The sequence below is a fragment of the Apodemus sylvaticus genome, chromosome 6 (assembly GCF_947179515.1).
Source record: "Apodemus sylvaticus chromosome 6, mApoSyl1.1, whole genome shotgun sequence".
In the NCBI taxonomy this organism is placed as follows: domain Eukaryota; kingdom Metazoa; phylum Chordata; class Mammalia; order Rodentia; family Muridae; genus Apodemus; species Apodemus sylvaticus.
In genome coordinates, this window is record NC_067477.1 from 85,323,678 (window position 1) to 85,350,252 (window position 26,575).

General features: G+C 35.7%; 1 protein-coding gene across 1 annotated transcript in view; it reads right to left on the reverse strand.

Moving 5' to 3' along the window:
* Positions 1–26,575, reverse strand: part of Dgkb (diacylglycerol kinase beta) — a 750,451-nt gene that overhangs the window by 273,431 nt on the left and 450,445 nt on the right. Inside the window, exon 20 of the mRNA XM_052185925.1 lies at positions 25,194–25,258. Within this exon, the coding sequence (XP_052041885.1) occupies positions 25,194–25,258 (65 nt within the window). The remainder of the gene's footprint in view (positions 1–25,193; positions 25,259–26,575) is intronic.

Here is a 26,575-nt window from a genome sequence, read left to right on the forward strand (position 1 = left end):
ATCTGCTCTGGGAGGCTTTCCAGCTACAATAACCACCTACTACTTTCCTTTGCCTATAATATCTGCATCAGTTTTTGAGCACTGCTTAGATAGTTTGCCATTACAAAATCCATAAGATATTTTCTAAATACCATATACTGGTATTTAACCTCCTTTCAAACATCTACATCTTAGAATAATAGCATATTCCTGCAAGCTTTCTTTCCATGACAGAACAGAAAAATATGAGCTTTTAAATAGTAAGAGGCTTAACATTGATCTTGGAACAAGATTTTATCCAAACCAGTTAGGTGTACTAATTAGTCTTCTGTGTCAAATTCTAATAGTTTTTTTTAATTGAAACTGCCTCATTGGGTTTATGTGAAGATACTATCCTGTAGAACATAAACAATGAAATATATTGTTTTCAAATAAGCATACTTTAAATTTCAAGTTTTATTGCAAATGTCTTGCTAGGCAGCAACAGTTAATTTTGATCTCATGACATTTTGATAAATTATTCTGTGGAGCAAAACGGTAAAGTACAAGTTGTTTTATCATGAAAAAAATAAAAATAAAAATAAAAACTTCATTTTTTTCTGGAATTTTTAAAGTTATATGTATGATTGTGGTGGATAATAGAAAGTCCTGAAACTCTGAACCTTCTCCAAGTCAATGACACTCTGATCTTCTATGAGGCTGTCATTGGCCAGTGAGAAAGCTAAAGTATCCCTTTCTGACTCATGCCAATGTCAAGAGTTTTACTTTTGTATTTCCACAGTTGGTGTTGTTAATCACGATGCAGATATCAGAGACTGAGGATTGATTGGAAAATCTACATACTGATGCTTCACTCTAAGGAGATACCATGGAAGACATCTCCTAAGTTAGGAAGGCAAAGCCCTTCGTAGGGGTATTGTGTGTCAGTATGGAGCCCAAATCATAAAAATATAGAAGAGTTCAGAAGCAGATGTTTGTCTTCTCGTCCTGCAAGTCAAAGTGGAAAAAAATATGTAGTAAAATGAGGCTATCAAAGAATCTAAAAAGCAGCCAGGAGAGAAGTTCTTATGACCCAGGAAGACAATGTTGTTTTAATCACTTGTACTACACATGAAAAGGAAAACAGCAATGACTTGAACTGGCTCCTTGTCCAGTGGATTCAGGGCAGGACTCTCCTAGGGTCATAGACTTCAGACCTTCAGGATTGCTGAGGGTAAATAGGACAGTGAGGGTTAGGACACATAAATGGTGACTGTGGTTTCTCTCTATCCAGTTCTGTTTCTTTAGAAGATATTGTCTACCTGTATTAAGGTAATACAGGTCCTTTGTCCCTAAGTATTTACAGAAAGAAGGGAAGCAAGGGTGAGGCCAGTGGAGAAAGACATGGGAAAGCTGTGTGGCTGCATGGGTGAGAAAATGTATCAAAGAAAAAAGATTAGAATATTTGATAGACCAGTTGTTACTCCGTCAGTGGGAATGAAGACTCAAAGTCAAAAAGGAAGTCACCTGAAGAAATTGAAGGAAAAATAAAAACTAGTCTTTTAGACAAACCTGTAACTTCTGTATATCTTATTTCTATACTAACGTAATTATTGCAAAAATATGTAATTAACTAGTGGTAATTACCATTATCTCAATTTTATAAGCACAAAAATGCATACGACCACCAAAAAATTAAATATATACCATCTAATGATTATTAACTGCCTACAACATATAAGGCAGGAAACGGAGATATGAGGAAAGAAGTCATGTCATTTTTACCATGCCATTAAAAGTTTAACATTATAATTGACACCAATAATTATCCTGATTTGAAACTTCTGAGATCATTTTTCCTCACCCTCTTGAAAAAAAGTCATTCAACAAATTTGCCTTGAATTTTATTTGGAAAGGTACACCTGTTTTTGACTGTTTAGAAAATATTAATTATCACCATCAATATGCTTGCAGTATTTCCTGCCAAGTAGAAAAGAGCAGGCATGGCAGACATCTCTGGGCGTAAACCTTTCAAAATCACATGACATAGTTTACATAAGTGCTAATCTAAAGCCTTAAATCCGTATATATGCACTGTTTCTTTATTTATACAATAATGGTAAAGGTCAACAGCCTTAGAAGAATGTAAGAACAATGAGGATACTCTGTTCAGAATTTTCTCATATGAATTCTAAGTCATTCCAAATCATCTTCTAAATGCTATCCATCCTGAAAGTAAGGAGCAGTCTATCAGCCTAGAATTTGAATCCCTCCTTTCTTGGGAAGTACTGACACTTCTTTCATCTCAAACACAAAAGAAATAGACACATAGTGAACAGGATTTGGTATCTATTATTTGTCAATCACTTATCGTACAAGTGTATCTTCCTAAGGACTGTTCTTACCTGAAATTTGTGGATAAAAATCTCTGAGGGGAAACTTTTTTTTTTGCAAATAATAGTTTTATTTTTTAAAATATTGTATTTTTATAAATATTAGGGTTTTCTTTTCTACTCTGTTACTTTGTGAGCATAAAAAATTACTTTTCAAGTATATTACTAGTCATGTATCTTTAAAGAACTGTACTTATTCAGAGACAGGTTTCAATGCATGGAAACTAAATCCACCTATCTTACCCGCCTTGTCCAGAAGGTACTTCAGCATGACTCTGTTCTTACGAACCTGAGATAGTCTATTATTCTTATCAGGTTTGTCCTTTTATTTTTTTATATTTTTATTTGATATCTTTTTATTTACATTTCAAATGATTTCCTCCTTTACCTTTCCCCCTTCCTGGCTCCCCACGACAGTTCCCTCTTCCCTCCCCCTGTTCCTGAGGGGAAACTTAATGTAGAACTCCATTCATAAAGACAAATCACAAAGTGAAACAGAATGCCTTCATATCACGCAGGGAAATGTCTAGTTAGTGTCTGAAAATGAAGAAAAGCTAACTAACATAAGCTAACACAACTGCCTGTGGAGATAACAATAGCCCTGCCCCCACATCTGAGGTCACTAGATGCCAGGCACCCTTCTCAGCTTCTAATTTGAATTAACTTATTTATTCACTTATACTCTGTAGCAGCAGCTCTCAAACTGTGGATCATGACCCCTTTGCAGGAGGGGGCAGGGGGCCATGGAATCTTGCCCAGGAATCAAACCATCAAACCATTGGAAAAAGACAGATTCTTACATCACTATTCACAGCAGTGGCAAAATTACAGTTATGAAGTGGCACCAAGATTAAGTGTTTGAATCGGGGGTCACCACAACATCTAGAAGTGAATTAAAGGGTTGCAACATTAGGCAGGTTGAGAACCACTGCTTTATAGGGAAAGAACAATTACTATGACATTTTACAAAGCAGTATGTACCAGGGTCACTCAGCTGGTTAGCAAAGGAGCCTGAAGCTATCCTTTGACTGGAATGTTCGAGAGTGAGTGCTGTCTCTGATGGACATCACATTCTATGTTTTTGGTGTATATTCTTAGTTCTAACTCATAAACAAGCAGCGTTGAGGTATAACAGTGACTCTGGTTCTGGTTGTAGGTGGACTTCATGGATCACAACCAAAATGTGCTTTATTTTTCAGAGTCTTTTCCTCAACGGCTGGGAATCCCCACACTGCTCCAGTGTAGGACTCGACACTACACATGCACTTCTTTCCTTGCCCATATCTACTGTATGGATAGCAACCCGTAAAGCCTGCAGTTCTTGTTCCCCCATCAGTTCTGAGATGCATCCTCAGCCTTTGAGCACTCTCTCTCACAGTTGGAGAATCCCATCTGTTGCAAGGGTGACACACATTCTCTGATAGTAAATATTTTCAGCCTTGTGGGTCATATGGTCTCTGTCATAACTCAGCTCTGCCCTTTGGGTTTAAATACGGCCATAAAACAAAGAAACCAGTAACCTTGGCTATGTGCCAACAATTTTTTCAAACCAAAGCAGAAGCCTGGAACCAGGATGTGTGGCCTTGTTTGCCAACTCGTGATCTATCCTGTATAATGCAGAGAAAGTTTTTATTTTGTTCCGCCTTATAAAAAGAAATATAGCTATTTGAAACCTTGCCTCCACAGTCAGAAGGCCAGTGAATCTCATGGCATCTCCTCGTGTCTCTCAAAGAGGTATTCTCCTCTTAATCCCGATTCTGAACTAGACAATCATTTAAAGTCAATTCGTATGTTATGTGTGTCAATAAACTATTATCTATTATCTATTGGGTATTATTAACTATTATCTATTGGGTCTAATTGCTACAATAGATTTGTACATCATCATTACAGGGTCAAGACTGTATAGAGAAACTCTGTGTCAAAACAAACAAACAACAAATAAACAAAACTCCAAATACACAAAAACAACAAACATTTTTTCCAATTTACAAAGGCTGTAGCTTTTAAACTTTTACAATCAGAAAGTATAATACTTCCTCCAAGTCTAATGTTGTCACCACCGCCACCACCACCATCATTATCATTATCATTTTCATTTTCACATAGCAGTCTTTGTGCCCAAGGAATCGCATGGAGAATTACTGTAAGATATATGCAAAGCCTTAATATCTAAAGCTTTCAAGTATTTCCAACTTTAATTTTAATGCTTTTCGAACCACTTAATATTTCACTCATACCTTCCAACGTTTTAGAGTAGTGTCTCTCCAGCTTCCGAATGCTGTGACCCTTTAATACAGGTCCTCATGCTGTGCCAATGCCCAATCATAAAAAAATTCTGTTGCTACTTTGTAAGTATAATTTTGCTACTGTTAAGAATATGTAAATATTTGATATTAAGGATCCCTGGGATGGAACCCCCAAAGGGGTCGCAACCCACGTGTTGAGAACCAGTTTAGAGGACTTGTGTGCCTTTCCTTACAGTGTCAGTGTTTCCCACTCACAGGAGTCAGATACCAAGTTTTACACTGTGTGATTTGTTTGGGTCTTTTTTTGACACAAGAGTTTATGTTGCCCAGTCTTGTCTGGAATTCACAGATAGCTTTGAATGGCCTTGAACAACTAATTTTCTTGCCTTTGCCTCCTGAGTGCTAGGATTACAAATTTAAGCCACCATAGTAAAAAAATGGTGGTTAATACAACAAATTCCTGTGAAAATAAAAGAGGAAGGGAAATGGTAATATACTAGTTTTATCACAAATATATTATTTATTTAAGCTTAGCATAACAGTAGCAAGGACTAGGAATTACTACTTCATTGTTGTAAGGTATGACACAAGGGCCTCCTAAATAGCAAATCATTTGCCCAAAGTTTTACAGTTAGTAAGAAGCAGAATTAGATTCTCACAAAGACAAGAATTAAAAGTTTGTGGTTTTTTTATTTGACATTATGAAGTGTTTTGAGCAGAAGTTATCTATGAAACTGAATATCATGTTCCCATTTCCAAACCATCCATATCATCTTGGTTTCTATGCACTCTGATTGGAATTCTGTGTATTTCTTAGTGAGCATCAGGACAGCGTGGCTGCATAGATTGAACGGTGAAGTTAAAACCTGCAGAAATAACATAAGTATGAGTTGTATTGCTGTTTATGTGCCGCAGTACTCAGAAGGTTCTGAATGAAATTAAAATGCATTTCACTGGTGTGGAATCATGAACATTTGTCAAAATTGTTTTGTACAAAATTCCCTAGCTTTTCACAGCTGCATAAATGCTCCAGCGAAGAAATGAGAACCGAGCGAATATAAGCAGATGTGGCATTCTGCGTATTATCAACAAAATCTCTCCTGTTTTCATCTTCCCAGTGTCTTACCATAACTTCATTTATGACATAATTCTGAACATAAAAACTCAGGGAAAGTACTTGATATTGGCATGCCCTACAATGTCCTTAAGTATAGTTGTGGTTACTTATATTTCTCTAGAGATAACCTTTGCACAGGAACTAATTTCCTAACTAAAACCCCAACCTTTCATGCAATGTACTCAAAGCGACACCAAACATTCTCCTCTCTACTGCATGTAATTGAGTCAGAATGTTTAAAGGCCCCTGAAATGAATGTGCACCGAACAGTCTCCATTTTGGTTCAGGAAATGGATTTAGGGAATTTTTTCAATACCCTGTGAATTTTAAGGAGAGGAAATTACCTTTGGTTATTTAAAGTGAGAGAAGCCATCCTCAGAGCCTTAGGCCAATGTGTTATCATCAAACCCAAGCTAGCTGAAAAGATCTGCCTCTGGAAAGTCACCAGTGGCTTTGCTTTATAAGCTGTGTTTTCGCAGCTCCTATTAAAATGCCACACAGTGGCTATTTTAGCGAAACTCCACACGGACGCTCGTCTTGAAAAGTTATCTGTGTTTTACTTTGTTTCTCCAACTGTTAGCCTTCCACAGGGAGCCATACTAGTCTTAGATTAACTTGGTATAGCAGTTCCAACCACTTTAAGAGTTCACACAGAAATACATTTTACAGCTTTTAATTGTTTCAAATTTCTATGAGGGTGGAATATATTTTAACAGACATCTCCATAAGTGACATGATTATTTTATTCTAATCTGAAAACCCAATTATCACCTTGTTGCGGAAGACAAGGAACAGCTTTAGAGGCAAACTAATATATCCTATCAGTGGGACGGTTTGTCACTTTTGAAATAATAGTCATCTTTGCGAATAAAATTGCCATAGAGCTTCATCGAGTGAAGAAGAGAAATGGAACCCCCTCACGCTGTTACACGTTAAAATTAACTTCCCACAGGTTTTTAAACTGTTTACTACATGCTCAGTGTGTTGGATCATAAAAGGCTGTGACAACACTGAACATCAAAAGCAACTGTGCTTCCGATGAGCCTTTGAAAGAAGCAGATTTCACACGCCACACACATACATCCTATGTGCAAAAGCACACAAATGGAAGAGTGTGCTGTGTGCTACAGTAAGGAGAGATCACAGCATACTGATAAATGGTAGGGAAAGAACCTGCATTGTTAGAATAAATAGTATTTTAATCACCTCAAATGAACAGTAGCCAACAGCTTCTGTTTGCCAGCAGCTTGCTTGTGTGTTAATATTTTTTGCTTGCTTTTATAATGGCGATACAAGAAGAACTGAAATAATGAACATATCAAAGCTAAAAATATAAAAACATATTTAAATAGAGGTTGGCATTTATTATAATATTAAAATCTGTATATTATTCTAAAATCATAATTATATTGGAAGTAAAATTAGCAGTACAGTGTGTCACAAGAGCGCTATGATAGAGTTAATTTGTCCATAAATTTACTCACAAAAAATAAGTAACATTTTAAAGAGTACACTCTATTCCCATTAGAAAATAATCTGAGACTTTGGCTCTTTCTATAGTTAGTAATGCTACAATTAAGTCAGAGTATCAACCCTAAGACTTTCAGTTTGGCTGTAGCAAAACTCCTTCCACGTAGGGTTAGGGTTGGCTTGTTCATCCAATGTGATCAAAGCTCTTTAATTAGTCAGTGGGGTGGGGTGCATTGATGTCCTTTGCCCTCCTGCTGCACACTGCTGAGACTTTGGCGCTTTATAACAGACTCTCAAGTGCACTGGCTGGCATTCAAACGCAACTCAGATTACACGTCGTTAGAAGAGCTGCATACTTCCACATGAGAAGGACTACCGACGTAAATAATCTAAGTCCTGGCAACGCAACAACCAAACAATGACTTTGCCAGAGAGCATATTCAGCAAGGACTCATCCAATGTTCTCTAGAAGGCTGACTGCAGCAATGCCGAGTACATGTGCGCTCGCGCCCTCTGCTGGCTGGATTCTACAATTTCTCCAACGTATTAAAAACATTTTAGAGTCATAAAAAGTGACTTCCTTCCTTCCTTCCTTTCTTCCTTCCTTCCTTCCCTCCTTCCTTCCTTCTTTCCTTCTTTCCCTCCTTCCCTCCCTCCTTCCTTCTTTCCTTCCTTCATTCCTTTATTCCTCCCTCTCTCCATTCCTTTCTCCCCCTCTTCATCCCTTCCTCCCTCCCTTCCCTCCTTCTCTTCTTCCTTTATTCCTTCCTTTCTGATATCCTCACTCTCTCTTTTACATATTGAGAACTTGCTACGAACATATATTTTAAATTGAATTCCAAAAGGTATATACAATTACACCTTGAAGATTACAGTTAAATTGCATCCCTATATTAATTATATTAAAATGACTAAAATTTTTGATTAATTTTTATTCTTTATTAATAAGAAGCTCTTTAAATAAACTCCAACGAAATAATTCAAATACATTGTTTTTGATATATCAACTAAAAATGAACAATCACAAAGTACGCTTAATAATTTTTCTCAAAAGATATGAGATATAATTTAACAATGATTTTAAGTGAATAACTTGAACATAAAACACCAATTATATCCAAAATAACCAAATTCAGTTAAGTAACCTAGACCATGCTACTTGGAATCACTCCGGTTTTGTAAATAATGGGACAAAAGTGGCCCCATTATGGTGGTAGAGGATTGGCTCCAGCTTGTAGATTTCCTAATGATCATTCAATACAGTTTGATGTGCATATGGCATTGGTGCAGATGGTGTATCAATATCTCATATCCAACAGATAGAAAACTGGGCTTGTCAATGTCATCATCACCCCACAGGGAACCTTTCGTCTGTATTGACCTATTGCTTGGCATTGCTTTCGTCCATTCTGTAGGTGCATACTTGGATTTCCAGCCTCTTGCTTTTCACGTGCATATTTCTTTAGCTTTTAGGCAAGGCAACAATCAAAACATTTCTTCCAGAAGTATATTTCCTTAGTCTTCATAAAATCTGCTCTCTCATAACACTTCATTAATGAAGGCATATGTGTGCATGAGAGAATCGTCATTAATGCATATATACATATACGTATATACATGTATATGCTCATATATACACAACACAAATAGAGATATATGTATATGCATGCACATTCATGTATATGTACACTTACTGGTTTGGGTTTAAAATCTTATATACATGAGGTTGACCTTGATCTTATGATCTTCCTGCTTCTGACTCCCAAGTGCAGGGATTATAGATGTGCACTATCACACCTAGTTTTACTTGGTGGATAAGAATGAGACTCTGTGTAGTGGGAAATGATTAAAATAAAGTACAGCCCTCCCAGGCCTCTACTCCAAGGCTCGGTGGTTCTCTCTCCTGCCCAGCACCCACTCCTTCCAAGTATTCAGCAAAGCATGACTCTTAAACTTGAGTAAGTAACCATATACATTTATGTATATGAAACTCCCAATTACATAATGCCAAATTACAATGAGAAAGTTTTATCCCAATATATCTAACCTCTCAGCACACCAGAGACACATCTGATGCTATCTAGATCTGTGTGTCTCCTCCTCTGCTCCCTGGGGCGGCTCCAAGGCTCCCTCTCTCTCCGCCCCTCCTCCTCTTAGCTCCTCCTCCTCCTCTCTCCCCTCCAATCACTGGCCTCTCACTGCCTCAATGTGAATGGATAGGAAGTAGCTTGCATCAACTCTGGGCTTTATGCTTGCTAGCCAGGCACTTTACCAACTGAGCAACACTCCAAGCCATCATCAGTGATTTATTAAGGGAAAAGGTAAAGATCTGCTGTCTGCTTTAAACCTTTTGTCACTACAGGATGGACGAGCTCGGGGTTCAAGCCCCTGGGCATAGGCACTCAGGAGTCAGCTTCTGAGTGGGGGTCCCTGTCTGAAGCCCTGTTAGATTTTCTGCTTCCTATGGTTCACCAGGACAAGTACCTGTGCGGTGCTAATGATTAGCTCAGGTTTTCCAATGACAGTCACAGAAGTAGAACGAGGAAAGCCTGGGAGAATCAGAGAATTCTGGGAATAAGAATGGATGCATTGGAAAGGGCAAGCTTGAGTTTGGTGGCAGTGAGAATGTCATGAACAGTGACTACAATACCTACTGGTTATTTAATATTTGGTAATCACTATTAAAGGCTTCTTATGAGAGGGCAAAGTTGGAAAGTGGATCCTCCTGAGAAATTGGAATGTGATACTCACCTTTATATTTAGGTTTTATACTTTTAATGTCTAAATCTTTTCAGAAATTTTAGCCATGAAAGAAATGTGTTCTCAGAGGCAAAGGAGAAGAGGTTTGGGGGTAAGAACTCTGCAAAGAGGGACTGGGATGGGGAAGCAATATTTGTGATGTAAATAAACAAAATATAAAGAAATAACTTCAAAATAATGTTTTCTTTCTATTTTAGAACTAATTCTGATAAATGCATAAAAGTATGAGGGTTACTTGGGTTCCATAGATACTTCATGTGCATAGCGTTCATGTAAATTGCAGACAAGAAAATATTCACTTGAAAATGCAACATGCATGAATAATTTTCTGTTCAGAGAACAGTATCTGTTAGGAATTCTTTTTTTTTACCCCAAAGAAAAACAGCCTTTCTAAGTTCAAATTTTAGAATTAGCTTTGTTCAGACAGAAAATGGCACTTTACAGCCCATGTGACCACATAGTTTCTAAAAGAATGGTGTGAGTGAGTACTGCTTAGGTGGACTCAGAAGCAGCAGAGCATCTAATTAGTTTCAATTAGCCATGTCAGGGATTGCTTTCTAGGTAAAATTACCTTATAATGAGGTGATTAACCTCTTTGGAAATAGTTCAAGATAGACTTATTTTATATTTAATATGCTCTATAAGCAACCATTACAATGGGGGTCCTCAAATTTTTCCCTGGGATACTTTCTCTGAAGTATCAATTGATCTTATTCCTGAAAAGTTACATGACACTTTCATTATATTATTGTTATGGTAAGTTCTAGTGCATCTAGAGATGAGAAATCAAGCATTATGATCATATACACTAAGAAAATAAGAATGGAACTCTAATCAGTTACAAATATGGGCTCTAGACTATCCATGAACAAAAAAGGAAACAATATTGCTATCAACTTCCATCGAGGCAGTATAACTACTTCTCAAAGTTAGTTGTTCATAGTGTATTACTCTAGAGAGTTTCTTTTCTGTCCAGAACACAATTTGATCTTGTCAACAACAGATTAGGTCAGAACACAAGGAGGACTAAGTTCTGAGATTTTAGCATGTCAAATATTTGATAAATTTGGGTAAGTGTGATGAACAAAAGGAATTTTAATTACTGACTAAATAAGTTTCATTTCTTTTCAGTGTAGGAGCTAATTTACTACAGCATGCTATATATGTGTAATGAATTTATATTTATATATATTACATGTTTGCTTCCACACAGTTTGGCATAAGATGTTATTTACTTTCTGTTTTCATTTGATAAATATTTTTCAAAAATTTACTTGTAGGTAGAAACTATGTGTCTGAGTAGTTTTTTTTTATTTTTCTAAAACTGCTAGTAGTAGTTAAACAGCTAAGCATTTAAGGAAGTACTTAGATAATTCTTGTGGATTTTAGAAGGACAGTTCTGAATTAGCTATTTCTATTTTTTGAATCTTGTCTCCAAGTTTTCTTAAGAGGTGAATAAGTAATTTTTTTGCATAGACAACATGCAAATTTATGTAAAATTAAATATAAATAGTAGGAATAGAACTAAAAAATAAAGGAAAAATCTAAACTATGTTCAAAGCAACTATATAAATTAAATCTAAGTATCTTGCAAACAGAGTCCAAAAATAAATATTATTTAACCTCACCTGGAGAATGTACAAATATAAACAACCCCTATTTTAATGACATCCTTTAGTTTTCTATAGATACCTTAACTTGGGACTTCATAACATACCTTTCTTCGTACAGTGTCAATGTTGAATTCCCTGTGGTTAATTTCTTTCTTAGAGTATTTGACTAATTTCTCTCCATAACCCTATGTTCAGATTCCCATTTGCTTAGTGACTCTACAGACTCATCATTTAGTTGGACAATAAGTATTAAACTAAAAAACATTAATCAGGAAAAAGTCAGATCAACAGCAACATATTATCCAAAATGAAGTTATTCACTCTTTTTTCCTCCCCATATTTTGCAGCAAGACAAGAGGAAAGGTTTGTACAGGGAAAAGAAGAGGAAGAGAAGGTTAAGAAACAAAGATGGAGGAAAAACTCCTAAATCTCATCTCTCCTCATTCCTTAGCTCCCACAGACTCCATTCAAAGCATCTGTCTCAAAATCAAGCTTTTCAAAAGCCAGGGCAGAGAAGTTTGTAGTCAGGGGAAATGATACCAGGAACTGATAGGGAGACTGCAGAGATTCAAAGACCCTGAACTACTGAGTGCAGGACTCTATTATTGAGTTACCATCCACTTTCCTATTTGCCCAACTCAAACAGATTATCTGTACTCTCAGTATTCAAATGAAAACCTATGAGGAGCATAGCATAGCTTTTTTTATCCTAAGATCATTATATTAGAAATGCAATAATTATGAAAATTTTTAACATATGATGATATGAATTTAGAATATCTTAGAAAATACATCATATATGGAAAATAAACATCCATGCATTATGGTATACATAAATACATACAACTATCTGAATTTATCATCTATCTGCCTACCTATCACTGATTGCAAGCAAGATTTGATACATCTACAAAAGCTGAATTAACAATAATGCTTATTCGGAGCATGTTCAAAGGGTTTCATATGGAAGATAAAATTTAATTGTACAAGATAAGAATAGAAAATGAGTATGTGTTTCCTTAAGGAAGCCTAGTGGGTACTAGTAGGCAGAAAACATATAAACAAAAGAACTTAAGATGTAGAATTCTCATGAGAAAATAATTGTGTGAAAATGGTCCCTGTGTGATGCTTATAATTCTAATAAGTAAATACTGTGCAAAAAGTTCTTAAAGGGGCAAGTGCCCACATTTTATTTTTGAACATGTTATTTACCTACTTGGCTTATTACACAAAAATGTTATAAACATATACTCAATACATTATGTTTAATTTTAACAGTAAAGAAAATCATTGTGCGACAATGCTGTCCTAACTAAGACAAACAAATGCCTTAACGATCATGTCAGAAACAGATTCCATTCTGTCTTCAATTACAGTATTTGAACATCATACACATATAGTAGTGCAAAAATTAATTTTAAATGTTAGAAGCTATTACAAATTCAAATAAATGTATTGAACAAAGCGTAATTCATAAAAGCTCAGAGTAAGTGGTAAATGAATTCCGTAAATTCAAATCTAAGAAAGACTAAACCAAAATAAATAAAAAAATGTTCAAAACCTTGACAGAATATGCTGACCCTTAACATTTACAGCAGCCCTGTTCTCTACCAGAGTCCATGCCAGGATCCCAAGGAAGAACTACCCACAGCTCAGCGTCACTTCTCACAGCCCACCCAGATTCCCACCAGTAGCACATCCTCATCTCTCTACCTGGCTCACAACTCCAAAGGACACCTGCTGTGCTACTAGAGCCCAAACCATTATCTGGAATCCTTAAAGTCCATCCCAGTGCCCAGAACTACAGAGGCAATACTATCACTCAAAACTTCAGAGTTTCCTTAAGCTTCCAAAATCCTAGATGTGGAATGTTACAGGACAAGGGAACTCATGGGCCACCAGAACCACAGGGTGCTCAGGCCAGAAGAACAGAAAGGAAACAGATACCAAGAGAAAGGAATCCAACAAAGATAAACTCAGAAATCAGCATATAAACCTATAATTACCTCAAACCCAGTCTACAGAACTATAACAATAAAAATCATATGATACAGGGAAAAAAATACAGGTTGATCTTTTAATGGAAACAAGGACACAAAAGCAAATCTACACACTTATGGACACCTGATTTTTGGTAAAGAAGCCCAAAATATACAATGGGAAAAAAAGCATCTTTAACAAATGGTGCTGGACTAACTGGATATCTGAATGTAGAAAAATACAAATAGATCCATATTCATCACCCTGAGCAAAAGTCCAAGAGAACCAAAGACTTAAACATACAACCAGATACAATGAACCTGGTAGAAAGGAAGGTGAGGCATAGCCTCAAATTCATTGTCACAGAGACAACTTTCTACTCAGAACACAAATAGCTTATCCATTTTGACTGATAATTAATAAATGGGACCGTATGTAGTTGAAAAGCTCCAGAAAGACAAAGGACACCACCAGTAGGACACCATCCCATTTTGATGCTGTCAAAAACACAGCCAACACAGTTGGTAAAAAAAATTTACCAACTTGACTTCAGACAGAGGGCAGATATCTAAAATATATAAAGAACTCAAGAAAGTAGGCATTAAGACACCAAATAATCCAATTAAAAAAGAGGTACAGATCTATCTGAATCAGAGGAAACTCAAATAGCTGAGAGACATTTAAAGAAATGTTAATCATCCTTTGCTATCAGGGAGGTAAAAATAAAAATGGCTCTGTAATTCTACCTATCAGAATGGCTAAATCAAAATCACAAGTGACAGTTCATACTGCCAAAGACGGGGCAAGGGAAACACTGCTCCAGTGCTGGTGGGAGTAAAACTTGTACAACTACTTTGGCAATCAATATGGCTTTTCCCAATTTTCAGATAACTGAGAATTGTTCTATGTCAGCTATTCCAGTCCTCAGCATATACCCAAAGGATGCTCGATCCTACCTCAATGACAGTTGTTCAACTATGTTCACAACAGTTTTATTTTGTAATATCCAGAATAGATAAGAAAATGTGGCACATTTACACATTTGAGTATTACTCAACTGATAAAAGCAATGATATCATGAAATTTTCAGACAAATGGATAGAACTAGAAAAAAATAATTCTGAGTGAAGTAACCCAGCTCTTTAAAGACAATGATAGTATGTACTCAGTGTTAAGTGGGTATTACTTGCCAAGAACCACAGATGCTAAGTAACGAGGAAGACTCCAGTGGGGTCACATGAATCAAGCTAAAAATGGAAAATATAATAGAGATTGTGGATGGACTGACGACAGGTTGGAACTAGAACAGGAGTGGTCAGTTCAGGAGAGGACAGATGGAGAGAGTTCTGGAAGAGAAGACTGGAATTAGCCGGGTATTTCAGGGAAAAGGTAGAAACCTAGTGCAACGGAAACTCCCAGTAATCTATAAGGGCAACTTTAGTAAAGACTCCTAGTGATGGGAGATACAGAGCCTGAAGTAGCAATCTCCTCTCACCTGACAAGACTTTCACTGGAGAAATTGAAGTACCAACCCGGCTACCTTAGTTTTGGGTTCATTGCTGTCAAGAGACACCATTACCAAGGCACCTCCTATAAAGGCAGACATTTAATTGGAGCTGGCTTACAGTTTCAGACATTTAGTTCATTTTCATCATGGAGGGAATCATTAGAGTGTACAGGCAGACATGGAGGTGGAGGAGCCAAAAATTCTACATCTTGATCCAAAGGCAGCCAGGAGACTCTACATTGTACTGGCAGACGTGAGCATGTTTATGAGACTTCAAAGCCCATCTCCAGAGTGGCAAACTTACTTTAACAAGACTACACCTCTTTCTCATAAGGCCCCACCTATTAAGTGTCATGTAAGATGGGTCAAGCATATTCAAACCACCACACAACCACAGGACCTTTGACCTACAAGTCGTGTCTGCAAGATGTGCTGGGGTAAAGGTGGTGTAGAACTAGTGGCAGTGGATAGCCAAAGACTGGACCAGCTTGAGACAAATGCTAAAAGAGGAATCCAACCCCTGACATTACCTGGAGGGCCAGGAACCAGATGCTACATAGCCCAGAGACCTAAGACAGAAGGTTTAGGATAGATTTTGTTTTTCTGTTCCCAGACATTATAATTTCCAATATTTAATGGAATACAGAGTGTACAGAATAATGTCCCTTCTCAGTTAAGGCTAGATAAGCATTATCCACACAGTTCAAAGAATGTGGAGCTGTAATTTGGCAGTTTAAAAATCAATAAGTATGATTTATGAGCTATTTATTTTGACTAATTAAAAATTGTTTCAGTAATATATCTTTTCAGATGGATAATATTTATTTAGAGTTAAATTTTGTTGGCTTTTGGAAATAGATGAATACCATATGTTATTCAGTTCACAAAATGAAAATACACACATATGTAGATGTATTTGTATAACATATAGGGGATAATATTTTGTATATTAATATAGTACCACATAAGAATTAATAGGTAGCTGATAATTACACTTTGCTAGCCAACTAAATTGAGAATAAGAAGTAAAAACTAATATATAAATGTGAAATAGCTTCTTTCCTTGATGCAATAAAATAATTCATAACAAGATACAACTTAACAGAGAGTTTCTTTATACTACACGGGAATACTTCAATACAGAAAAGGTATATCAGCAAGGAGATAATACACCTGGGCAAACTAAGTCTCTATAGTCAGGAAGCAGAAAGTAATGAGGCTACTACTAAGCTAATATTTTCCTTTTTTCTGTAGTTTGAGAGTTTGGACTGTGGAATCATACGACCTGAGTTTAGACTTCCCACTTGACTTGCCTAATGTAGAAAATCCCTTACAGACATGCCCAGAGTTTCATCTCTTAAGTTGGGCATTGTATCACCAAGTTAGTAATTAATATAAACTTCAACACTTGTCAACTTGATAGTTCCCTGCATGTAAGTATCCACCCATAGGCTTCTAATTATCCCACAATGCATGCTCCATCCAGTCAAACTTAATGTACCCACAGTCTAACAATTCCAATTCTGTTAAAAATGGAAATGCATAATTTCTTCCGAAACAAGGGTAATCTCTTAACTGAGCATCTGTCTAATCAAATAGGCTACATATCTCCAACTTGCAGTTGCACAGAGTAATTAGTCTTATTTCTAAAGGAAGGAAGGAAGGGAGGCATAAGATCAGACCAAAGTAAGATTGAAACCAATAGTGAAATCAACAAAAGCTATAGCTCCCAGTAAGGTTTCTTGGACTTTTGATAAGAATGTCTGGACCCCAAAGGGCTTAGATAGTCCCAGATTACTGGCTTTGTTGCCTGAAGCACATGTAGACCATTTCTTGGGTTATATTAAACTGTGTTTGTAACTTTTCTTGGAAGACATGTAATGCTTTTCTCCTCAATGTATTGGAGATCCCACTGCAGGTCGAGTTTCATTGTCATGGTTTTACATAGTGGTCTCTCAGGCTTTAACTGAAGGGAATAACCCTGCCAATCATTTCCAGGTATTAGTGCCTCTCTGAAACCATGGAGTAAGACTCCATGATCAACTTAAGCTTCATGCCTTTAGAGCTTCTTTAGCAGCTGCAAACTCTCTGATATCCCTCCCTCAAACCAACTCCAAAGACTTAAGTACAATATGGTCAGGTTTGTCAGAACAGTGGCTCCATTCCCATTATCTCTAGTTTACACTATTTACTTTCTGCATTAATGTGACAGAATGCCTGCCAAGAAGCAATTTTAAGAAGTAAGGGTTTATTTTGATTTAACATTCAAGGCAATACAGAACATAAGCACATGGGAGGTGTAGGGGTAAGAGGGCAAGACGGCTTGTTACATTGAGTCTGCAGTTAGGAAGCAGAAAGATGAAAACTGGTACCCAACTAGACTTCTTTTTATGTAGTCTGGGAAAACACCACATCAAATGATGTCACTTAAATTTGTATGAGCACCTCCATTATCCTAACCTAGAAAATCTCTTGCAGATATGCTAATAAATTTGTCCTTAGGGTAATTCTAGATTCTGTAGTTAAGAAAACTATGTCTCTTTGCATAAATCAGAGACAAGATATTTTCAAGGTTCAGTGTACAAGTAAAACAATTATACCATTATAATCATTTCTCACAGTGTTTCCTAACTGGTCCCTTTAGTTCATTCCAAGAAAATTATTTTAGATATAATGCATTTAAAATGTGAATTAAAACAGTTCTAGTGAATTAATTCTATGAACTCAAGTGAAAGGAAATATCTGAAATATAACCAAAACTTCTGGCATAGAAACTTCCACCTGACTTGTTATGTCTTATTATTGTTCAGTAGTCTTGCTTCTGAAATTTAAAATATTTTTCCTGAAAATATTAGGTCCATATAATTATCATTTTTAATGGAAGCAAATTTACAGTGACTAGTGAGCAATTAATAAAAAGAATTCTTAAGAACATGGATTTAAAGTACTCTAAATATAACCAAAAGAGGTGAACTATCTGTGAAATCACAACAGCTTGAAAATGATTGTAGACGCTAACAGTCAAGTTATATTTATATTTTAAATACCAATATTATATAACATATGGTTTTAAATTGTATTAACATGTGTACTTCAAATGCTATTTTGCCTTGAGTTTAAATCTGAGAAGTCTTTATATATTTTCAGCTTTATTTTAAACTTTAGAAAGACAGTGTGTTATATTTTAACAGTTAACTTAGATCTATCTAGGAACTTGGAAAGAATAAGATATAAACCTTGCAAAATATACTTTTTAAAGCACCAGCAAATTATCTTTCCAAATTATTTGGATTCTTAGCATAAGAAGCTTGGGTAGTACAAATTATTTATATAGCTATATCCTTAATATAATTTTAGAAATATAGTGTTCTATACAACATAAATGTATTTCAAGGTGAGCATGCTGGAAGATGGCATTAATGGTAGACAACATATTGTGACAAGAGCCTTGATCTGAAACACTTAGTAGTATCACTTCTAAAAGCCCATTTGAAAATTCTTGAAAATATGAAAGTGTACTCTAGCTTGACTTTTTTTCAGTACTGAAATTGGATATCTGCCCTGTCACATTTAATTGTTTTATGTACAATTTTCTTTTTCAGAAAAATATTAATATAGATTTTTTGTCTTAGTGCTTAGCTTGGAAAACTGGAATATGCAAAACATAATCCACACTTCAAATGAGGTACAAGAAGAACGGAGGAGTGGCCCCTAGTTCTGGAAAGACTCAGTGTAGCAGTATAAGACAAAACTAGAACAGGGAAGTGGGAAGGGATGGGTGGGAGAACAGAGGGAGGGAAGGGGGCTTATGTGACTTTCAGGGGGTGGGGAACCAGAAAAGGGGAAATCATTTGAAATGTAAATAAAAAATATATCGAATAAAATTTTAAAAAAATAAATAAAATAAAGGATGAATGAAAAAAAAAGAGTTGCCTAAATGTTTGGGACTTTAAACAAAAGAAATCTACAGAATTATAGGTGGGAGTGTACATGCCTAACTGTCTTGAAGCTATAGGTGTGGGTTCCATCATAAAGCATTTTATTAATTGCCTATTCAAATCTATACTCATAGGATTAATCTACATTTATCAAAATTTTGATCTTTGAATTGAAGACATCTAATGAAACTGAAATAAGTACACAAATAAAAGCTTTAGAGTACAGACCAACAATCATTTTATAGTAGATATATATTTAAAAATAAATATTGTAAAAACAAAATCTAGTAAAGAAAGAAATTAGAGTGCGTGTCTTGTTTTATTGCCTTTTTGACAGGAAGATCCTGATTCATGTCTTCACAGACCGTTGGACTTGTCTAAAAACAAATTTCCTCTACTAATTCCTGACTTCCTTAAAGACAAAAATCTGTTTAGACACTGCTGTAGAGCAGCACACAACTAGCAAATCTGCACCTTCTGGTTTCTCCTTACAGGCCATTCTTTATAACAAATGATAAGTTTCATAGCAGGTGGCCGGGTCAGTAAATCCTCTCCATAATGGCATGAGAACCTGAGTTCAGATCCCATGTGAAAGAGGAAAAAGATGGGTGTGGTCATATGTGTCTATAAGTGCAGTGCTGGAAAGAATGGAGGCAGGCCATTCCATGAGCTTACTGTGCAGCCAGTCTAGCCAATCAGTGGTCTCCAGGTTCAGTGAGTAACACTGAAGTCTTTAAAAATAGATCCAGTAGACAACAAGGAGGAGCTAAAAACTAGCAGGTGATATTCCTGAAATGGTTTTGCCATGGACTGTATAGTTAATGACAGATTTACTTGTGCAGGCAAGACCCAGTAGAATTTCCTTTCAGGAAATATCCCTGCTAGTTATATGTTTTTCCTCTTATTATTAAATACACATAACAATCACCAGGTGTTAGCCAATCCTTTTGAACAGATATCTGCAAAACAACGAAGTTATACTCTCTTGTAGTGATGCTGTATAGACAGATGGCTTCTTAATTCTTTTTTTTAATATATATTTTTTATATTTTTATTTTCTATATTTGATTACATTCCAAATGATTTCCCCTTTCCCGGATCCCCCCCTCCCCATATGTCCCATAAACCTTCTTCTCTCCATCCATTCTCCAATCACCTTCCTCCTTTTTTTCCTATGTCCTTATATTCCCCTCCAATGCTAGATCAATCCTTTCCAGGATCAGGACCTTCTCCATACTTCTTCATGGGAGTCATTTGTTATGCGATTTGTGCCTTGGGTATTCAGGGCTTCTGGGCTAATTAATATCCACTTATCAGAGATTGCATTCCATGTGTATCGTTTTGTGACTGGGTTACCTCACTTAGGATGATATTTTCCAGATCAAACCATTTGCCTAAAAAATTTGTGAATTCATTGTTTCTAATTGCTGAGTAGTATTCCATTGTGTAAATATACCACATTTTCTGTGACCATTCCTCCTTTGAGGGGCATCTGCGTTCTTTCCAGCTTCTGGCTATTATAAATAAGGCTGCTATGAATATAATGGAGCATGTGTCTTTATTGCATGCCAGGGAATCCTTTGGGTATATGCCCAGGAGAGGTATAGCAGGGTCCTCTGGAAGTGTCATGTCCAGTTTTCTGAGGAACTGCCAGACTGATTTCCAAAGTGTTTGTACCCTCTTACAGCCCCCCAACAGTGGAGGAGTGTTCCTCTTTCTCCACATCCTCGCCAACACCTGTTGTCTCCTGAGATTTTGACCTTAGCCATTCTGACTGGTGTAAGGTGAAATCTCAGGATTGTTTTGATTTGCATTTCCCTAATGACTAATGATGTTGAGCACTTCTTCAGGTGCTTCTCGGCCATCTGAATTTCTTCAGGTGAAAATTCTTTGTTTAGATCTGTGCCCCATTTTTAATAGGGTTATTTGGTTCCCTGGGGTCTAACTTCTTGAGTTCCTTGTATATATTGGATATTAGCCCTCTATCAGATGTAGGGTTGGTGAATATCCTTTCCCAATTTGATGGTTGCCGTTTTGTCCTTTTAACACTGTCCTTTGCCTTACAGAAACTTTGTAATTTTATGAGGTCCCATTTGTCAATTTTTGATCTTAGAGCATAAGCTATTGGTGATCTCTTCAGGAACTTTTCCCCGTGCCCATGTCCTCTAGGGTCTTCCCCAGTTTCTTTTCTATTAGTTTCAGTGTGTCTGGTTTTACATGGAGGTCCTTGATCCACTTGGAGTGAAGTTTAGTACATGGAGATAAGAATGGATCAATTCACATTCTTTTGCATGCTGACCTCCAATTGAACCAGCACCATTTGTTGAAAAGGCTATCATTTTTCCACTGGATGTTTTTGGCTCCTTTGTCGAAGATCAAGTGATCGTAGGTGTGTGGGTTCATTTCTGGATCTTCAATTCTATTCCATTGGTTCACTTGTCTGTCACTGTGCCAATACCATGCAGTTTTTAATACTATTGCTCTGTAGTATTGCTTGAAGTCAGGGATACTGATTCCCCTAGAATTTCTTTTGTTGTTGAGAATATTTTTAGCTATCCTGGGTTTTTTGTTATTCCAGATGAATTTGAGAATTGCTTTTTCTAACTCTTAATTCTTAATGATGGTCCTTTAAGAATTCCTAATTTATATTAGTAATAATTAATTTCTTTTATAATAGGACTGCTGTTACATCTTTTCTGATAGCAAAACTACATTGAGAACTCTGCCAGGATTCAAGTGTTGCTTGTTAATTGGTTCTTAGATAATAAACAATCATTTACAACTTAGAGTACATTCTACAAGGTTTAAAGCCATAAGCAAAGGTCATAAAAAGGAAACTGAGAATTTACTATAGGTGCAAGGACAGAAGATAAAATATTGACTGGGTTTATCTATAGAAAACTTCACGAATAAATGAGTCACAAAGATTGTGGTTTTTAATTCTCCATGATCCTACAGAGCTTGTGACAGATGATAGATGTTTAGCCAGATAATTACTCTTAATAAATATACATGTAAACACTTTCTGTTGTAAACTTCTTATTTGATTTATAATTTAAATCTATGTGTAAACTTGTAGTAAACTTGTTACCCTATGTTCGTGTATCCTGCAAGATATGAAAGTGTTGAGGAAAAAAAAAAAAAAAGAAAGTGTTGAGGACAAAAAGAGAAAGAGAACTTTTTAGACAGAAGTGAACTCAAGAAGAACTTAGAGGTAAAGACACCGAGAATAAGAGCAGTGTTATATCAGAGCTGAAGGGGAGAACAGAATTAGAAGAATACAGAGTAGAATAACTTAGAAACCAGAATGCAACTTAAAAAACTAAGAGAGCAATAATACAGAATACAGAGGGAAAGAGAAAAAGAAAACAAAGAAGCTACAGAGAGACCAGAAGGGACAGGCGAGCTTCTCCTTACCATGGGACAGAAGAAGTCTTTTTTAAATAGCAAGGCAGGCTTAGTCTTATGAAAGAGAACAAAGCTTTCTTCTTACAGAAGGTTTTGGTTTTGAGTCATTTGGCGAGAAATTGTAGAAGCTTTTTCTTTCTCTTTACAATAAAGATTGGAGCGCATTTTTCATCCAGAATGATTGAGTTCTTTCTACACTGGTGTTTGGTCTTCTGTTCCATATACATATGTCACTATAGATGTATGTGTTTAAGTATGTAATTATGAGATAGTATGAAAGCTGTGCCCAACTGGTTCAAATGAAGAAAGATATAAATTGATATATATATATATATATATATGAATTTATGTGAGATTAATCCATATTTGTTTGTGGAAAAGTTTTTCCTTCTGCTAGCATGACTTTCTTCTCCTTATTCAATAAAAGCTTATTGCTCCAAACTTCCCCCTATCCTGATAAGGGAGAGGCATCAGGACAAAATGGAAAAAGCCTCTAACAATCTTTTACTTTTTTTGAAACTATTTAATATTTTAATATTTGAAACAGACTTCATTGGTATACCATTTCAGGTTCATAATAGAATTGCAGAAAATTTAGAGTTTGTAGCATGCAGCAAACATCTTCCCATTAGATACCTACTTTCCCCTCTGCAAAGCCCCTATTCCATCCCCCTTACTATCACCCTTCTATCCTGAGTAGGGTAATCCAGTCACAAAATAACACACATGGTATGTACTCACTGAGAGGTGGATATTAGGCAAAAAACTCAGAATACCCAAGATACAACTCACAGACCTTATGAGGCTTAGGAAGAAGAAAGACCAAAGTGTGGTGATGGCTTTGTAACTTTACTTTTGTAGTACAGGTTGAGATCAAATACCATGGAGCCTTCAGCATTGCTGTTTTTCCCCCTAGGATTATTTTGGCAGTTCAATGCCTTTTTTGTTATATGGATTATAGGATGCAATTCTTCATTCTAGTTTCTGGAAAGAAGGTCATTGCAATTTTGATGGAGATTGCATTTAATCTGCATATTGTTTTCATAATATAGATACTTTTAAATTACTGGCTTTTTCCAATCCATGGGCATGTGAGGTCTTTTCACCATCTAGTGTTTCTCATTTTCTTTCTCTGGTCTTTAGGGGACATTTGTATCATCATTCAGGTTTTTATTCCCTAGGGATTTATATATTTATTTTGAGGCTAACATGAATGTAATTTTCCCTATCCATTCTTTTTTCTTATTGTTATGAAAAAAGCTTTGGATTTTTATATGTTCTATATGCTTTGTGTTCTGCTACTTTATTAGATCTGAGAGTTTTCTGATGATGATGTTGTGATCTTTTAAGAATAAGATATTTTAAAAGCTTATATTCAAAATTTTAACAAATTAGAAGAAATGAATAAATTCTCAGACACATATGACTTACCAAAATTAAATCAAAGAGCTATAAATACTAGAAGAGATCTACAATCAGCAATGAGATTGAAGCAGTAATAAGTTTTCTCAGAAAGAACTCCACAGGGCCATATGGACCCATAGCAGAATTCTCCTAAAATTTAAAGAAATGCTCATACCAATAGGCCTCAAACTCTTCCTCCAAATGTGAAGAAAGTACTACCAATTTCATTTATGAAGCTAGTATTTCCCTAGCACCAAAATTAAATAAGCATGTAAGTACCACAATAAATGAAAACAATAGAAAATTTTATAACTTTTTGATAAGAGAAGAAACACGTTGCTATAGGCTCATAAATTATTATTTGTAATATAAGAAACAACTCAACAAAATTCCTGAAATATACACTAGAATTATTTGTTTTACAACATATTTAAATGAACTTAATAACAATCAGATAGGACATGAATAATTATGAATAAATAAAGAAGTCTCAAATCTATAGCTTAGGAATATTTTTTAATTTTTGAAATATTTTTATAGTATTTCTTTTATAAACTTGTTTACATACATGAAAATTATGTCATCTTCTAGTGTATGATGAAATTAGCACAGACACAAGAACTTAAAGGAGTATTTCCCAAATTACATGTATTAACGGACAATTATCTGCTTAGCCAATATAGCGTATGCTAGTATATAAAGCAATACAATGTCTACACAGCTATACAGATTATCAGTTTCACACTTTATGGAATACCAAGTGAATATGAGTATAACAAAAGCTGAATGTGATTCACTACTTTTGTCCCATCTTTCTAGGGGAGAGGCCAGTTTACCCCCAAAGAATAAAATCTAAAGTGCCAAGCTTTTCCTGTTTCCCTGAGTAAGGACAAATGTCACTGTCTACAACTTAGAGAAGGACTATTTTCCTGTTGATATTACTGGAAAGGCAATTTTTCCTGGCATTTACTTGGAGCTAACATGGGGTAGTGGACCAGAGGGTAGATTCCTGAGATACTATGTAAACAAGAACACTGAAAATTACCAAATCAAAGCTCCATGTTTTTCCCTTGGAAAAAAGGATGATCAGCATTCACATAACAAGCCACATAAAGGCTCATATTGTTTGTTATTAACTTCCAACATATACTTGATTTACTTACTTTAAAACACATGAAATTGAAATAGACATGATGGCCACTGCACCCTCCATTATAGCCCCATTAAAACCAAAATAGGAAAACTGATTCATTTATACTTTCATCTTAATGTGAACATCTATTCTGAACTTCATTCAGTACTTACATAGGAAGGGTCTAATGTACACAGTGATCTTCTGCAATGACATAGTTATCCATAGCAATCATAATTAAAAATCCATCATTTGTTGCCTTACCGGCTGTTGAATTTCTCTGGGTGCTTTTCTCTCATGATGTGGAATCTGTGTGCAATGGAAGCATCCTAAAAGAAAAAAAATGGAGGAGTGATATTTGTGATTGTATATCTTATCAAATTAAAAAACAAGATTATATATCAATTCATTCTTTAAAATATTATTGACAAGATGTTCTGAAATTAAATGTAAAGTCTAGGAGAGTATGACTACGTAATCATGCCAAAATTTTTCAGTTGCCATATTTATATAAGAAATTGATATCTATATCGATTATATATCTTTTAATTCCTGGTTTTGGTTCCATGCTTAGATTCTGCTTAGAGGAGTACATTTTGTCATACGGTCAAAGAACATGTTAAACATGTTCCTAAATAAGAGTAAAAAGGATGGCTTAAGTAGAAAAACTATCGCACCTAGATTCTCTTGCTCCTTTGAGACTGATTGTGGGTAAAAGAACAATGACAGCCTGGTGATCTAAGAAAGCAGTGTAATCATTGGTTTCAGACTTTGTTCAATATGCCCTGATGTGTAACTAATAACTGTTCATAACACACACAGCTTTCTGACCCATCTCCTATAATGGAGAAAACCAACAGAGTGAAGGTCACAAGACTTGGTGACAAATATAACTCATCTCTCAAGTGTTAGAGGCAAAGATTCTGAAGCCCAGTGGGTGCTACCTTCTTTTTGGTAGTCCAATCAGAGTTTCTCTTTAATGGAAGAATCAAACAGATGTGTGATATTGGTGGAGGGCTGTTACTCAAGCTTTGGAGCTTAGTCTATGGAATCCAATATTAAGCAGCCTTATTATTTCAACTGAGGAGATATTTTCCCATTTTTGGCTATACATAATTAATCACTCAAATGAGAAACTAATATATTTACCAATCATTAATAGAAAAGAGCTTTTGTGATTGAATGATAAGTTTGCTTCACACTGAAGACAAAAGGAAAAATAAAACTGACTCAAAAGACGTAAAGAATTTGTGGATTTTAAAGACTCTTGAAAACACTAATCAAGGATTAAGAGTCTAATGAATGAAATGAAAAGGCTAATGTGCTTGCTCATTCATAACAAAGCACAAGGACTTGCAAGGGGGACCAAGAGCTGCAGATGGCAAAGAAGCTCTCTCTGCAAGACAGCACAAGCTGTAGCTATTTATATACATTTTACACACTATCAATTGTCAAGTAATTGAGTTATTTTGCAAGAAAAAGGACAGAACTGTATAGATTGAATAATGTAGAAACAGCACTTACAACAAAATTTACTCATAGCAGTCTTCACAAATTGATGTTTGTAACAAGCAATTTTGAAACAAAAACTTTGAAACTTTTTTTTTTGGTCTAATAGCTTGCATATTTTATGACAAGTATAAATA